Here is a 16,423-nt window from a genome sequence, read left to right on the forward strand (position 1 = left end):
TAGATTAAGAGATGGGGAAGTGCAGAGAGACCTAGGGGTTCTTGTGCACCAGTCACTGAAGGCGAGCATGCAGGTACAGCAGGCGGTTAAAAAGGCAAATGGTATGTTGGCCTTCATATCAAGAGGATTTGAGTATAGGAATAAGGATACCTCACTGCAGTTGTACAGAGCCTTGGTGAGACCCCACCTGGAGTATTGTGTGCAGTTTTGGTCACCTTATCTAAGGAAGGATGTTCTTGCAATGGAGGGAATGCAGAGGCGATTCACCAGGCTGATACCTGGAATGGCAGGAATGACTTATGAGGAAAGATTGCGCAAATTGGGATTGTACTCGCTGGAGTTTAGAAGATTGAGAGGGGATCTCATAGAGACATATAAAATTCTGGCAGGACTGGACAGAATGGATGCGGAAGGGATGTTTCTGATGGTGGGGGAGTCCAGAACCCGGGCCCATGGTTCGAGGATAATAGGCAAACCATTTAGAACCGAGATGAGGAGGAATTTCTTTACACAGAGGGCGGTGAATCTGTTGAATTCATTGCCACAGAGAGCAGTAGAGGCAGGATCATTGAATATATTTAAGAGGGAATTAGATCTATTTCTTCAATATAAAGGAATTAGGGGTTACGGAGAGAAGGCGGGGACGGGGAACTGAACTTTAAGATCAGCCATGATCTCATTGAATGGCGGAGCAGGCTCGAAGGGCTCCTGCTCCTATCTTCTATGTTTCTGTTTAAAATAGGGGGATCGGCTATTTCAAGAAAATATATGGTAGATGCTTTTCAAGATACATGGGTGGTTAAAGGGTCAGGGTTGCTTACCTCTGTACCCAAACCATAGTACTGCACCAATCTGATGTGAAGAGTGGGAGACCATTCGTGGGCTCCTTCTAGTTGAAGTCCAACTGTCTTGCACGGATTTGTTGCATTCAGGTTACAAGTTTTGATAGCAGCATTAATTGTATCCTCTGCCATTATACGATATGTGGTCCATTTGCCACCTGCAAAGCAAATGGTAGAGGTTTGAATTCCATTTTCATGAGCCAGCTGCATTGTTACTTCTCTCACTCTGTAACTATATTGTTAGGATGCATCCCGTTCCAAACTTAAGTTCTTTCAGAAGCTCCAATGAGAAATCCATTATATTTTCCCCCACTATCCATTCATTCTACCTTCTATCCTTTCCTACAACCCAGCCACAAACTGTGACCCAGCTGAGTTATGAACACACTTCCACTCAGCTCTAACCTGTGAACATTTTTTTAATCCTACATTTTACATTACCATATTATCATATTCACAGATCAAAGCACAAAATAACCTGAAAGCTCATGCACAAAGCATTTTGCATCTGTCTTAGATTGCCAAGAAAATTGGTTCAACAATTTATATTTACGGATTTCAAATGGTAATACCTGCAATAGTCACCAGCCTGCTGTCAGTCACTGTCACAACATGATTGCGAGAGATTGACTGGGTGTCCTTTGAGTTGGGATCAGACACCAGTGGTCGAATGCCACTCCAGGCTGCAAGCACATCTCCTCTTCTCACTATGCAAAGCAAAAGACCCATGGCTAATGGTTATTTTTAAATCTCCGTACTTTCAGCTATCGAGGTAGTCCAGTAATGAAGTTATTAAAGTAATCAAAGATGGCAAACTACAGCCGCTTATATTAGGATATCACGGTTTAGAATAACAAGTATTTCTAAATTAATTGATTTCAAAACTATAAATATTCCTAATGCAGGTCAGAATCATTTTATTTACTGGATACACCAATATTGATTTGGAGCTATTGCGAATTTGGCGTTGAGAGTGGAACAAGGGTGTCAGAAGTGAGAAGATGCTCCACTCCCAACGCCAAATTCGAATAGCACCATGTGTTTCGAACATCTAACAAAATCAGAACACTTTTCCAGAAATCATTTGTCCTGGATTTCGGTTCAATTTTTGACAGTTTCCATGATCTGCTTGTTGAGTCATTAGCCAATCCCAGTAGCACTCCAGCCCTTCATTTCCTGATTTTAAACCAGACTCCATTTTGGGGGATGAACAGAATAAGAAACAACCTAATTTACAGGTGACACAATCTAAATTGAATCTTGGCGAGGAGGGGAAAGGGCAGTGCCTATTACCTACTTCATAGGCACCTGTACGTATTCATCAGTCCACGACACTCTTGCTGTGAAGACAATGGCCATTATTAAGGTAGAATGTAATTTTAGGAAACAACAGTGAATCTCTGTAAAGTTCAGCCAGGGTGCAGTACTGGCATGAATACCGTAACCATCTGGGTTGGTAGTTATGGTGCTTGATGATAGTTATAGTTATGGAGTTCAAAAGTTGTGAAAATGTACTAAATAAATTTGCCAATGTAAATTAAACACTGGAAAGTCAAAGTCATTATGGGACAGAAATCTGTTCTGGGCACTGCAGCAACCACATCGTTGTGACATCGTGCTGTATTTGGCTTCCAAAACACAGTTCTACAGAAATCAATGGAAATAAATTTCAAAAGCACGCACAATTCACAGCTGCTGCTAAATTGTGCGTTTGGCGTGAATTGTCAAGTTTTCTTTCATTTCCATCATCTACTGTATTGAAATTTCATGCTAGCTATGACTGTGTACAATCACAGTACCCAGATCAACTGTGTTATCGACCCCAATCCTCTCTACACCCCACCCCACCCATTCTCACAGTTTTTTTTACCAAGACTACTTTCTATAAACGACAATTTTTAAAAATTTCAATAATCTCTTGCCATCCTCTTCACTCCATACAAGTGCTATCTCATCCAAGACTCTGCAGTCTGAGCTCCACCAAACCCATGGCTCTTTTGCTTGATGCTTGGTTACTCAGTCAACAAAATCTTACAAACAAAAAAATATTCAATTTTGTTTCAAATTATCTACACCTTTCTCTGTCATCTCCTAGAATCCTAAAATCTCCAAGAATTGTTCACCCCTTGTGTATTCTCCACTTTCTATGTTGCAAAACTGATGAACATGCTTTCCGTTATCTAGGCTTTAAACTTTCAATTTATAGTTCACCCTGCTGTCTCACAGCTCCTAGGATTTGGGTTTGATCCTGCTTGCATGTTCTCCCTGTGACCATGTGGGTTTTGTCTTAACTCCCAAAGATTTTCTTGGTGGGTTAATTGGTCTGCTGTAAATTGTCCCTTAGTTAAAGTGTCAAAAAAACTCAAAGAGGAGTTGATGGGAATGACAGAGAATAAGGGACCAGTGGGGAGCTAGCATGAATCCATTGGGCTGAATAACCTGCTTCTGTGCTATGCATTAAAGTCTACCTGAGGTACCGTGATTAATACCTATTAATAACAGCAAAAAAAATTGTTCTCTAATTTTCTTTGAAAATACACCTAACAAAAGGGATTTTTATTTACAATCCAGAGAGACTTTATTCATTTCTCTACAGTTTTTTTACTAGTTACATTACTGAATAGTAGAAGTGGCTAGATTTTAAAGTTGGCTATAAAAGGTGATAGTGTTAAATATGAAGTTTTACATTATAAATCCAGTTTTTATCTACATCGGAGTAAGTAAACATGCAGATAGATTCTGCAAGATAATGGGGGATAGAGAGAAAATCAAATGGACAGGAAAAAAAGACAAAAATCTGAATAAAAATACAGTGGATGTCAAAAGAAAGATGAAGGATTAAGTATTACAATTGATATGGATATCCTTTAATACAAAAAATGAAAAATTCCACAGCATATTTTATTATGTCATCAAAATTTAAACATTTAGAATGTTTGAGCAAATTAACGAGTGCCCTAGATTTTAATAGAATAGCCAGTAATAGAATTCCACAAAGAGTGCCATTGAGGCATAATTGTGTAGCAAAGCCAGTTCAATAAGAGTCTGAAATGAAAATGCAGATTCAAACAAAACAAACAGACAAAATAAATTAGCTTGCAATATTTCTGTAACAGTACTGTGTGGAACATTGAAAATATAAATGATTATGTAAAATTGTTCATCAGCTGAAAAACTTTACCAAACATCAAAATATAGCTGGCTATATTAGTAAACTATTTTTGTATTCCAAATCAAATTTTAAAAGCTAATTTCAGCTGACAATTTAGTCAACAGGATAAAGCAAGAACTAAAATTAGTTGATATTGCCATAAAACTACAGTGAAACTGTTACCGGTATATATATAATATATATGTTATTTTAAAGTTAATTTCAGATTTTACACACTTTTTATTTATAAACTGATGCATTTCATGCATATCAGTGACACTTTTCCACTTATACCAACCAATTTATGTGAGCCATACTCTTGCATTACAGGACCAAATGTCCAATAACTTTAAAAAAACATCCAAAATATTGGACACCCATCCAATTGTCCTTCATGTAATCTGAATGCCGCCGTCTACCCTTCGCCCGGACCGGGGCCGGGGCCGCTGCTGCTCTCCCTGTGCCCGGACTGGGGCCGCCGTCTCCCCCTTGCTCCTGCCCGTATCGGGGCCGAGAACAAAACAAAGGACTCTACATCACCTTTGTTGACCTCACCAAAGCCTTCGACACCGGGAGCAGGAAAGGGCTTTGGCAAATACTAGAGCGCATCGGATGTCCCCCAAAGTTCCTCAACATGATTATCCAACTGCACGAAAACCAACAAGGTCGGGTCAGATACAGCAATGAGCTCTCTGAACCCTTCTCCATTAACAATGGCGTGAAGCAAGGCTGTGTTCTCGCACCAACCCTCTTTTCAATCTTCTTCAGCATGATGCTGAACCAAGCCATGAAAGACCCCAACAATGAAGACGCTGTTTACATCCGGTACCGCACGGATGGCAGTCTCTTCAATCTGAGGCGCCTGCAAGCTCACACCAAGACACAAGAGAAACTTGTCCGTGAACTACTCTTTGCAGATGATGCCGCTTTAGTTGCCCATTCAGAGCCAGCTCTTCAGCGCTTGACGTCCTGCTTTGCGGAAACTGCCAAAATGTTTGGCCTGGAAGTCAGCCTGAAGAAAACTGAGGTCCTCCATCAGCCAGCTCCCCACCATGACTACCAGCCCCCCCACATCTCCATCGGGCACACAAAACTCAAAACGGTCAACCAGTTTACCTATCTCGGCTGCACCATTTCATCAGATGCAAGGATCGACAATGAGATAGACAACAGACTCGCCAAGGCAAATAGCGCCTTTGGAAGACTACACAAAAGAGTCTGGAAAAACAACCAACTGAAAAACCTCACAAAGATAAGCGTATACAGAGCCGTTGTCATACCCACACTCCTGTTCGGCTCCGAATCATGGGTCCTCTACCGGCACCACCTACGGCTCCTAGAACGCTTCCACCAGCGTTGTCTCCGCTCCATCCTCAACATCCATTGGAGCGCTCACACCCCTAACGTCGAGGTACTCGAGATGGCAGAGGTCGACAGCATCGAGTCCACGCTGCTGAAGATCCAGCTGCGCTGGATGGGTCACGTCTCCAGAATGGAGGACCATCGCCTTCCCAAGATCGTATTATATGGCGAGCTCTCCACTGGCCACCGTGACAGAGGTGCACCAAAGAAAAGGTACAAGGACTGCCTAAAGAAATCTCTTGGTGCCTGCCACATTGACCACCGCCAGTGGGCTGATAACGCCTCAAACCGTGCATCTTGGCGCCTCACAGTTTGGCGGGCAGCAGCCTCCTTTGAAGAAGACCGCAGAGCCCACCTCACTGACAAAAGGCAAAGGAGGAAAAACCCAACACCCAACCCCAACCAACCAATTTTCCCTTGCAACCGCTGCAATCGTGTCTGCCTGTCCCGCATCGGACTGGTCAGCCACAAACGAGCCTGCAGCTGACGTGGACTTTTTACCCCCTCCATAAATCTTCGTCCGCGAAGCCAAGCCAAAGAAAGAATCTGAATGATGGTGGGGGAGGTGTTTGATGGTGGGGGGAGGGGGGTTGATGGTGGGGGGTGGGGGTTGATGGTGGGGGAGGGGTTTGATGGTGGGGGAGGGGGTTGATGGTGGGGATTTAAAAAATCAATACATACTGATAACTGGATAAAACAATTCATGTTTAAAAAATGTCGGTGATGAGAGTGATGGCGGTGGAAGGATGCTTTTCTGATGAGAAGTCCGTGACCAGTGATGTGTCAGAGATGTTGGGATGTTGTTTGATATATATGGATGATTTGGATGTGAACATAGGAAGTCTGACTGACAAGTTTGCAGATGACATAAAAAATAATGATGTTGTAGATAACATGGATGGGTGTCCAAGTCTCGAGAAGGATAGAGATGGAATGGAAAGTGGGGTAAGGAATTTAATACCAACCATGTCAGGTTGATAACTAAAATAAGCATAGGATATATATGCACGTATTTACACACACACAGTTAATGACAGAGTGATGAGGAATATTGATGAACAGAGGGACCTTGGGGTTCAAGTCCACAGGTCTCTAGAAGTTGCAACACAGGTACATGGGGTGGTGAAGAATGCATATGGCATGCTTGCCTTTATAGAATAGTACATCATAGGACAGGGTGACCTGTTCACCATGTTTATGTTCATCATTTATACTAAGCCCATTTGTCTGCACATTGTCTCTATCCCTCAATTCCCTGCCTGTTCAAGTGTTTAAGCTCCTCTTAAACCTTGCTGTTGTATCTACTAGTAACACTTTCTCTGACAGCTATGTAAAAGAAAATGCCTGTAAATCTCCTTTAAAAATTTCCATCTCATCTTAAGCCCACATACCCTTTAACATTTGACATTTTCACTATAGCAAAAAAAAACTTGAATATCTGCCTCTCGTTTTATATACAGTACTTCTATCAGCTTTCCCCTCAGTCATCTATAGAAAGAGAAGCAGAGTTCAAGTTTCTGGTTGAAAACTCTTCAGCAGATCATCGTGATGGTTTCCAACAAAGAGACTGGCACCTGAAACACTGACTTTGCTTCTTTCCACAGATACCAGCTGGCCTGCTAAGTGTTTTCCAGCATTTCCTGCTGTTTAATTCTTATCTGGCTTTTAAATCCACCATTGTCTGTAAGAGATTTGTTCACTCTCTCCTTGACCTGCGCGAGTTTTTCCCAGGCATTCTGGTTTCTTTCCACCCTCCCAAAAACATATGGGGTTGGTAGGTTAAATGCGAGTATTTGGGGGGGGGGGGGGGGGGCACAGATTTCAAAGACTGAATCTGCTTCTACTGTGTGGTATTGTTAATATAGATTCCTGGTGGGCGCAATTTATGTTCTGATTTTACATAGGATGGAGTTTTGAGATCTGTGCAAGGAGGAAATGTAACCAAAAGCAATAGGATTAAATTAAAATTATAGGTTACACACGGCCAGCATCAAATTGAAATTTGCTACTAAATTGGTGGTATTGTCACTAAGAATATTACAGGGCTTAAGTACGTTATTTTGAATGACTTACTCAGGCACAAATAAGGACCCCATCCATGGCAATGTAGTAGAAATTGATGCTATATTGAGAATGATGGACCACGTTAGAAATGGTAGTGGAGAAGGACATTTGTCTCAAGGCACATAAAGGTAAGAAAAGCTTAAAGATATGTGACCTCAAACAGACCAAACTATGATTGGTTATTTGAACTAAATCATTCTTTGTACCGTGGATAGAACAGAAGCCAAAGTCAGATAGCAGAAATGGGGCAATGTACAAGAATGTATCAAACAATTAATTGGATGAGAGGGTGATCAGAGATGGGATTCAGCTAAGAAACCAGAGAAATAACATTGAAAAACATGTGGTAATCAACTTTAGAAAAAAAAGAGATCATTGTATTCACCGACATTCAGAAGGAAAATGTAAGAGCTTGTGAATTACATAGAACACAACAGCACAGTACAGGTCCTTTGGCCCATAATGCTGTGCCAACCTACATAAACCTATTCAACAATCTAAATTAGTTGCTATTTCTAAAAACATGAAATTTAATCAATAATCTGACAGCAATACATTTTAAACTTAGAGAGTGGAATCTGATTGTATGTCAACAACTGCAATGTCGAAGAGACATTTACTAAGAAACAGGTTGAAATCAGACATAGAAGATTAAAATGTGCATTTATATTCATTTAATTAATAATTCAATAACTAACATTTAATGGCTGGGATAATTCAGCAATATACGAATATACTTCCGATGTGATTTCTTCAGGATAATGCACACATCAGATTACAGTCAAGTTAATTTGGCATGAAACGATCAGTCTTTCTTTTAAAAAGATATACAGTGTGACAGATGTAAGCCATGCTTTTGTTGAGATAATGTGATAAGAGGATTAATTCCACAAGAAATAACATACCAGGCAAAATTGACACATTTTTCCATAACAAGGTTTATGCAGGTTACTAATGACATGTGCATTGATACCTATGGAAGATGCACTTCTGGAAACATTTGTTCAGTTCATTGCTTTTTAGATACTGTGAACAGTTCTTTAATTTAACAGAAAACTTTACATATTGTATTTTTTTAAAATACAAATTTAGTACAGAGTTGATAGATGAGATTAGGTGACCTGATGTACCACTACTTGCTTGTGGATGTTGAAAACATCTCCATGTTTTTCACCGTGAAATATTTTGGTAACCATGAAACATTACATAAAAGAACTAGACGTAAAATGGTCACGGTACCTATTTTGTGGAGTGATGGATACTATTGGACATCTGGCCTCATTATTAGACTACCTGCTAGGAAAATTCATGCTTTCTTTAATGGGATTTTTTTTTAAATTTTAATGGGATTATTTTTTTATTTGTTCATTTCAGATTAAACAGCAACATGGAGCCAATACAGGATCCATAATACAGGAGCCAATACAAGATCCATAATACAGGATCCATAAAGACCAAAATAAAAAGGGAAACCTTCAAGCCCTGAACACCTTTTATGGACGATTCTACCTTTGAGTACACTGAAAATCAGAACTTGGACTGTGGTGTTGCATCAAATAGTAATATTTGTCCAAAGATAGCAGGTAAATAGAATTAGAACTTTCACTACCGTAACAAAGCCATTTTGTATGGTACCTTCAACATTTTAAGGCTTTTCAAAAAAGTCTTGATCAAATAAAAATGATGTTGAAACACAAGGAGACGCCACATTAATTCATGCTTATTTACATCATTCCCTGTTCTCTGTATGTTATTTTATTGCTGGATATGCCTCGACTTCTTGTGTCATTTTAAAAACCAGGATATGCACCTAGCCAGAAAAAAAAGTTGCAGCTAATATAAATAAATGAGACTCAGGACAGGCAAAACTGGGGCAAGAATATATTAGTGAAGAACAAGAGAAACTTTGGCAATTATTTTGAAGAGATTCCTACCGCCCTCTGGGTGAACACATTCCTGCTCAGATACCCTGCAATGTAAATTAAACACCGGAAAGGCAAAGTCATTATGGGACAGAAATCTGTTCTGGGCACTGCAGCAACCACATCGTTGTGACATCGTGCTGTATTTGGCTTTCAAAACACAGTTCTACAGAAATCAATGGAAATAAATTTCAAAAGCACGCACAATTCACAGCTGCTGCTAAATTGTGCGTTTGGAGTGAATTGTCAAATTTTCTTTCATTTCCATCATCTACTGTATTGAAATTTCAAGCTAGCTATGACTGTGTACAATCGCAGTACCCAGATCAACTGTGTTATCGACCCCAACCCTCTCTACACCCACCCCACCCATTCTCACACTTTTTTTTTACCAAGACTACTTTCTATAAATGACAATTTAAAAAAATTTCAATATTCTCTTGCCATCCTCTTCACTCCATACAAACGCTAGCTCACCCAAGAGTCTGCGGTCTGTAGTGAGCTTCAGCAAACCCATGGCTCTTTTGCTTGATGCTTGGTTACTCAGTCAGCAAAATCTTACTAATAAAAAAAATTCAAAAGTGCTTTTCTACTGAAAAAATCACAAATGATGCTCAATAATTTAAATGGGGAACCAGAAATGAACCAAACAATGAGAGAACAAGCTATGTATCAGATGTTGTGGCAAATTATTGGAGACTTGTCTTCAAGACCATTGCAAAGGGCACAAGAAGGAGAGCGACAGTTGGGCCAAAGCTGCTGTAAAACCCGGCATGGTTGAGGAAGCAACAACCCTTGGGGCAATGAAGTCACCATCGTTATTTTATTGTTTTACCTGCCCACCAGTTGGCCAATTGAAAGAGTAATTGATATCGGGAAAGCAACACAAGCAGCAAAAGACGCAGTTTCTGGGAAAACTGAATTGAATTGTTTACCGTTCAGAGATACAGTGAAAAGCTTGATTTTGTGTCCCCCGCATGCAGTTTGCAAAATGTATCCATTATGGATCAACAAGTTCGCAGAAAATGTCAGTAGAATTATCATGGACATAACAGGCAAGTTAAATTTAAAATTTAAATCAAAACTAACAGCGGCCTGTGGATGAGAAAAGGCCAGTAACGAAGGATGAATAGGAGGGAAGGCCATGTTATGCGGCGCTAACACAAAGTCATCATAGAAAAGGGTCACTGGCAAAGTGACCTGTGACGCGGACTGTTAACAAGTTGGGGGGGCGGAGGAAAGGATGGAGGTGAACTGTTTGTTTTCTCATTGCCTGGATGTGGTCATTGCTATTTCCCAGGTTTCTGAGCCAAGCTTTCCAGAATTGAATTATCAGGCTCTGTCCAAAAGAGTTAGACATTCAAACATAAGGGAGGGAGTTTAGGCCAGTGTTCAATGATTCCTGTTGTGATGCTGTTGGGTATGGAGGAAATGTGGCCTCCCTGCCTGCCTGGAATGGTGTATTGCAGGTGGTCACATGTCATCCCCGTCTCGTCTGAAATGTATTCAGAAGTCACATTACCTGTCAATCAAGGTAGGATTCTGGGCACCCATTAGTGCACATCTTGCCATTGGCCAATTCAAATCACCTTGGGTCATTATTGGCTAGAAGTACAGATTAGCACTGGATATAACACCAATGCACAGCACATTCTCTCTCTCTCCCTTGTGGTCCAAGCCTCAGTATTGCTCGATGGCAGGTCGCTACTGTGGACATCACTGGAAATGTCACGGGTCAGGTGTGCACTAAACTGAAGCTGAGCCGTAGTATTGTGATAGATCAATACTTGCAGAGAGCCGGATGTGTTGGGTGCAAGAGTCCCCGTTTGCAGTGTGAGCAGGTCAAGTATAGGTTTACTCTTGTCGGAGTCCGACCAAAGTCCGAGGTGAATGTCTGTATCGTCGCTTAAGTGAAATAGTAATTGAGTACCGTTTAACGTTCTCCCCAGTTTGTTTCCTGTGTGTTAATAAAGGTTACATGTGATTGTAACACTTGTGTCCAGACTTGTCTCTCTGAGAACCCACTGGACCTGATACTCTTCCCAACGTGACAGATGCCTAACCCAGCATTCATTTGATCTGAGCCACATTAACTTTTCTCTTGTTGTGACACACGCTGCTTGATCTGTTGATTAGATGTTTGCATCTGAAGTCCAGGAACAACTTAAATTTCACATTTGCCCCATTAAACCATAAAATTGAGCAACAAATTCTAGCTTGTACTTTAGAGAAGTAGAATGTTAACTGGATATGTTACAGATACATTTTTAATTAAAACTAGCCATATAATTCCACCTTATATGAAGTAGTCAAACAAAAAAAAACAGGAGATCATTCAACAAGCAGTTATAACAACCTGATTTATGTTTTTAATGTGCTCTTCAAAATAAGGATGGTAGCATTACATTGGAAGAACAAGTTGGACTACATTTCAAATACAGCTGCTGTTGCCACACTGGTCGATTTACTTAAAATGAGGCATTTATCATATTATGAGAGTACTGAACTGCATTTATAAACCATGCAACCAGAAATAGCTCTTGTCACACTATAATTAAACTGCTGGAATGTGTCCAAATCTCTGGAAGTGGATAAGCATGGCATAAATGTTTGTAGGATAATATGAGTTTGTAGCAGATTGATATGGCTGGCACAGTTTATTTAAATAATATGAACCCATTTATAAATATTGTTAATTAATGGATTTGAAACAGTATCCACAGTCAGAATAGATTAATACAATGTGAAACTTCCATCGCTAAACCTGCAGCATATTTAGGCACTTTCTTGTGTTTAAAACATTCGTAAACTTCTGAACAGCACGTTCTTATGAATATCTCCAAGCAACGAAAGATTTACATACTGATGGGGCTTCCCTCACTTACATCAGGTCAAATGCAGCAGTAACGCCAACACTCTTTCTCCTATGTTTAAACAATAAGCAACATTCATTTCTAGGTTCTCAAAGCTTGGGTGAAATTATGTCTCCATTTGCCCATCTGCACTCCTCCTCTCTTGACAAGTCAACTGAGCAGCACCAAACACAAATGGGTAATAAATCCTAGTTATCCACATTCAGAGAAAGTTTTAAAAAATATACATTTTTGTGATGTCAGTCTTATTCTTGATACCTTTGTCCAAGCTCTCCTCTTTGCTGTGAGCTGTTCCAAGCAAACTGAAGAAATAGGGAAGGAACCCATTGCACTGCCCCTTCCCCCCACCCCCCCGTCCATACTGTACTCCAGAGTCACTGAATGCGTGGAGTGGTCTGTACCTGCAATAAATGAGGGTGATTTCCAATCTTCTTCACGCAGCCCTTTGTATTAGTGGGATGTTCAAAGAAAATTTGGTAACGATGTTTACATCAGAATCCTGCCAATGGCAATGATTGTGGGAGTCTCAACTGATGTGCTACTATCTTAATGCAAAGAGCAACAGGTGTAATCAATGCCTGATGCAAAGATTACTTGCCCGAAGTATGAAAGCGAATATACCACTAAAAATATGAAAAAAATGCTTTTGAATATATTCGTAATGTCAGTGCTCAAATGAGCGCTGTCCCCCCTTGTACATCCCTGCACTCATTCGATTGTTCTGACATCAACAGACCCAACCCTGGAAGCAGATTCGATCACAAAGGCTACACTCCTTAATTCTCCTCATGACTAAGAAACTTCTTTCCTAGAATTTTTCAGTGGTTAACTTTGAGGTTTTATGATTCAGTAAAGTTCACATAATTACCCTCGACATCAGGACTCAGATAATTCCGTATTTCACTGAGAATGAAGTTGATCTCTTCCTCGTGTGGAATGGGTTTATTTGTTATCTCTGTTGGAGTGTCAGTGGTTCCTGCAATGACCATTCCCTCCCATGGCAAGAAGAAGATAACTCTGCCATCACTTGTTGCTGGATCCAGCAGTCCCATTGCTTCAGGGCTATAAGGGCAAAAGCAGAAGTTATTTTCAACACAGGGTTAATTCCAAACTAATGATTCACTATTGTGAAATAAAATTTTGAGTTTATACAGAATGATCTTTGACAGGCCAATTGTGATTCATTATTTGGTGATGATCTTATACTTGCATACCTTTAGTTCACAAGTAAACAAAAACAAAGTTGTATGCCAACCTGTGACAGGTGGATTGTTTAGAAAATGACTGAAATGTACCGTTTTCAAAAAAGGGTTTTTATCTTTTGTAATATAATTTATTACCTATAGTAGCCAGGCAACACAACATGTACACCAGCGCTAGCCTGACATATTTTACTGACTCCTTTATCGTCCATTTCACGCAATGTATCTGTGAATGGTCCTGTAGCATTGATAACACATTTGGCCTTCACTTGAAACAATTTCCCTGAGAAAAAAAACAACACTGATGAGGCAGCCTAACCAATAGCCCTGGAGCAATGTCTAAGTGTGCAAAAGTGTACAAAATAACTTAAGAATGATCTGCAATGTCAGTTCCTACGTAATGTAATCTTGCTTTGAAAGGAAACCTGTTGAATTGAAGTGGCTGCTTAAACACTACAAATGGTTAGAAGGTTTTTCTGCGAATCATTCAACAGCAAAAATTAAAATTCAACATCCAACTGTCTTTTAAAATTATAATGGAGACTCCTACTGGGAAATCTCAGGATGTCATTTCTTGGGTCCAAAATGAGGTGGCCACTGATGCACTTGTTTTACTTCTCCCAAATTCCCCAGGTTCAGGGTTAGCTCACAGGATACATATATCTCCTTTATGAGCTGAAGCTCATGTTTCTGTGCTATATGGCCATTTCAAGTCAAGTCGTCACTTTTATTTATCGTTCATACCATGCTCACACGGTAATGACAAGATACATATTTACCTAAATACAAGTTAGAATAGGAGTTAAACACAATATTAAGATGTTTACAGTAAATGCCCATGGTACACTATCCACATATGTTCTGGGAATTCACGAGTCTGATGGTTTGGGGGGAAAAATACTGTTGCCTAATCTGGACTTAAGGGCTTGAAGTGTACACCCAGTGTAGATGTAACACCTGCAAGGGGGCATATTAGAAGTTACTGCAACACACATTAAGACAATCATATTTGACTAAATTCTTGGAGCTCTTCGATGAAGTACCATGCGCTTCATTAAGGAGTACCGATGGAAGGCCATATAAAAAGTTATTGAGGACAATGCCTGTCTAATGTAACATATGATATGACATGGACAGAAGAAAGGGAGTTAACAGGAAGCAGAGAACAGGCATAAATGGTTATTCTTCTTGCTGACAAAATGAAATGAGTGGCATTCCACTGGGATTGGTGCTGAGGTCTCAATTTGCATAAAGATATATATATATATATATATAGATATATATAATATATATACACACACACATATATATCACTTTGATGAAGAAATTGCAAGGAGATGTAAAATGGGGAAAAGGTGGTGGTGCTGCCACTGGTAAAGAACTGGGAGAGCAAGGCGTGGAGACACAGCGCTGCTCTGCAGGGTCCTGCCACCCGATCCTAATCCTGATGGCCCCATATAGGCTTCAAACAACCTATTAAAGGACGCTGTAATGTGGAGAACAAGTTCAGAGTGTCCAAGAAGTGAACAGTTTAACCACAAACCAAGATCTTTATTTATGTGTGGGGGCTGGAGATGGGGGGAGGGGGGGGGGTTGGGAGTGAAAAGTCACAACAGGGATAGCACTCACACAAACAAGGAGATCACACAGTTTATACATACTGTACGCAGCTAAACAATCAATGATCCCTACAACCCGCAATTCCCACAGATAATACAAAAAGATAGCATTACCCACCACCCCTCATCAACTGGCAGGCACTGCATCCCGATTGGTTACAATAATGAACAAGTCACGATGATCCTTTTTCGGTGTACACCCCTCTCACCCTTTTATCGACACGCACCTTACAATTTCTCCAGCGTCGCCCACGGCTCGCAACCTGAGAAGGAGCTAGGGTTCATTCCCAGGGGAAAAGAGAAATCTCTTCTATGTGGTGGGCTTTATACCGCAGCCAGCTGAAGGGGACAGCTCCAGTATGCCCATATAAGGCAAGAAAATTAAGAGAGCCAATCACAAGGTTTGTGCTCATCTGGGGGTGGGCCAGGCTTTGATCGGCAGGTGAGGTGACATCAGACTAGGCTGCCACCGAAGGGGTCATGTTACAGAACCAACAGTTTTTTTAAAATCCTGCAATCATGCAGGTCTGTGCCCAAGATGGCGGCTTTTCTCATCTTTCCAGTTCTGATTAAGGATGGTTGAAAATGGTCACGTTTTCGATTTCCTCACAAGCACATGACCTACTGAGTGTTTCCTATATTTTCTGTTTTAATTTCAGATTTCCAGCATCTACATTTTATTTTTTGAGAAACATTTCATCAACTGGACATAAAACTCAGGAATGCCTCAATTATAAGACTTTTACAATACATTTTAGCACTGAAACTACTTCAGGGAAGATTTACTTGGTTAACACCTTTATTGTATCTTATGGGAAAAGTTTGGTCACACTCAACTTGTGACCACTGGAATTAAGAAGAGTGAGAGGGGAACTGATTAAAACACATGGTTAACATGGTGGTTAGCACAGCACTGTTACAGCATCAGTGATCGGGACCGGGGTTTGAATCCCACGCTGTCTTTAAGGAGTTTGTACGTTCTCCCCGTGTTTGCCACCATTAAAAATGTACTGGGGGTTGTAGGTCAATTGGGTGTAATTGGGTGGCACAGACTTGCGGGCTGAAAGGGCCTGTTTCCGTGATGTATGTCTAAATTTAAAAATATTTAAAAATTTAATGGTGAAGCCAGTTTCTAGAAGAGGATCTTTCCTCGTGGAAGAACCAAGAATTAAGTTTCAGTGTTTAAAATAACAGATTAGTCGTTCAAGAAAGAGATGGGGTAAATTCTCTCTATGTGGTGTGTCTTTGGAACTCTATTCCTTAAAGGAAAGTGCAAGCAGCCTTTGGATACTTTTGAGGAAGATATGGATACGATAAGCAATCGGGTAAAGGTACTTTGGGTATATTGGAATATAGAATTAAATTTGCCATTAGATGACCTCGCTAAA

General features: G+C 40.4%; 1 protein-coding gene across 4 annotated transcripts in view; it reads right to left on the reverse strand.

The window, feature by feature from the left end:
• The window catches only part of gpd2 (glycerol-3-phosphate dehydrogenase 2 (mitochondrial)), a 138,105-nt gene that overhangs the window by 16,961 nt on the left and 104,721 nt on the right, over positions 1 to 16,423 (reverse strand). For all 4 annotated transcript variants that reach the window (XM_069935509.1, XM_069935508.1, XM_069935510.1 and 1 more), the window contains exons 8-11: positions 13,555 to 13,699; positions 13,083 to 13,276; positions 1,415 to 1,549; positions 822 to 1,000 (exon numbers count right to left, since the gene is read on the reverse strand). In XM_069935509.1, coding sequence (XP_069791610.1) covers positions 822 to 1,000; positions 1,415 to 1,549; positions 13,083 to 13,276; positions 13,555 to 13,699 — 653 coding nt within the window. The remainder of the gene's footprint in view (positions 1 to 821; positions 1,001 to 1,414; positions 1,550 to 13,082; positions 13,277 to 13,554; positions 13,700 to 16,423) is intronic.

Source organism: Narcine bancroftii, chromosome 4 (genome assembly GCF_036971445.1).
Source record: "Narcine bancroftii isolate sNarBan1 chromosome 4, sNarBan1.hap1, whole genome shotgun sequence".
Taxonomy (NCBI): domain Eukaryota; kingdom Metazoa; phylum Chordata; class Chondrichthyes; order Torpediniformes; family Narcinidae; genus Narcine; species Narcine bancroftii.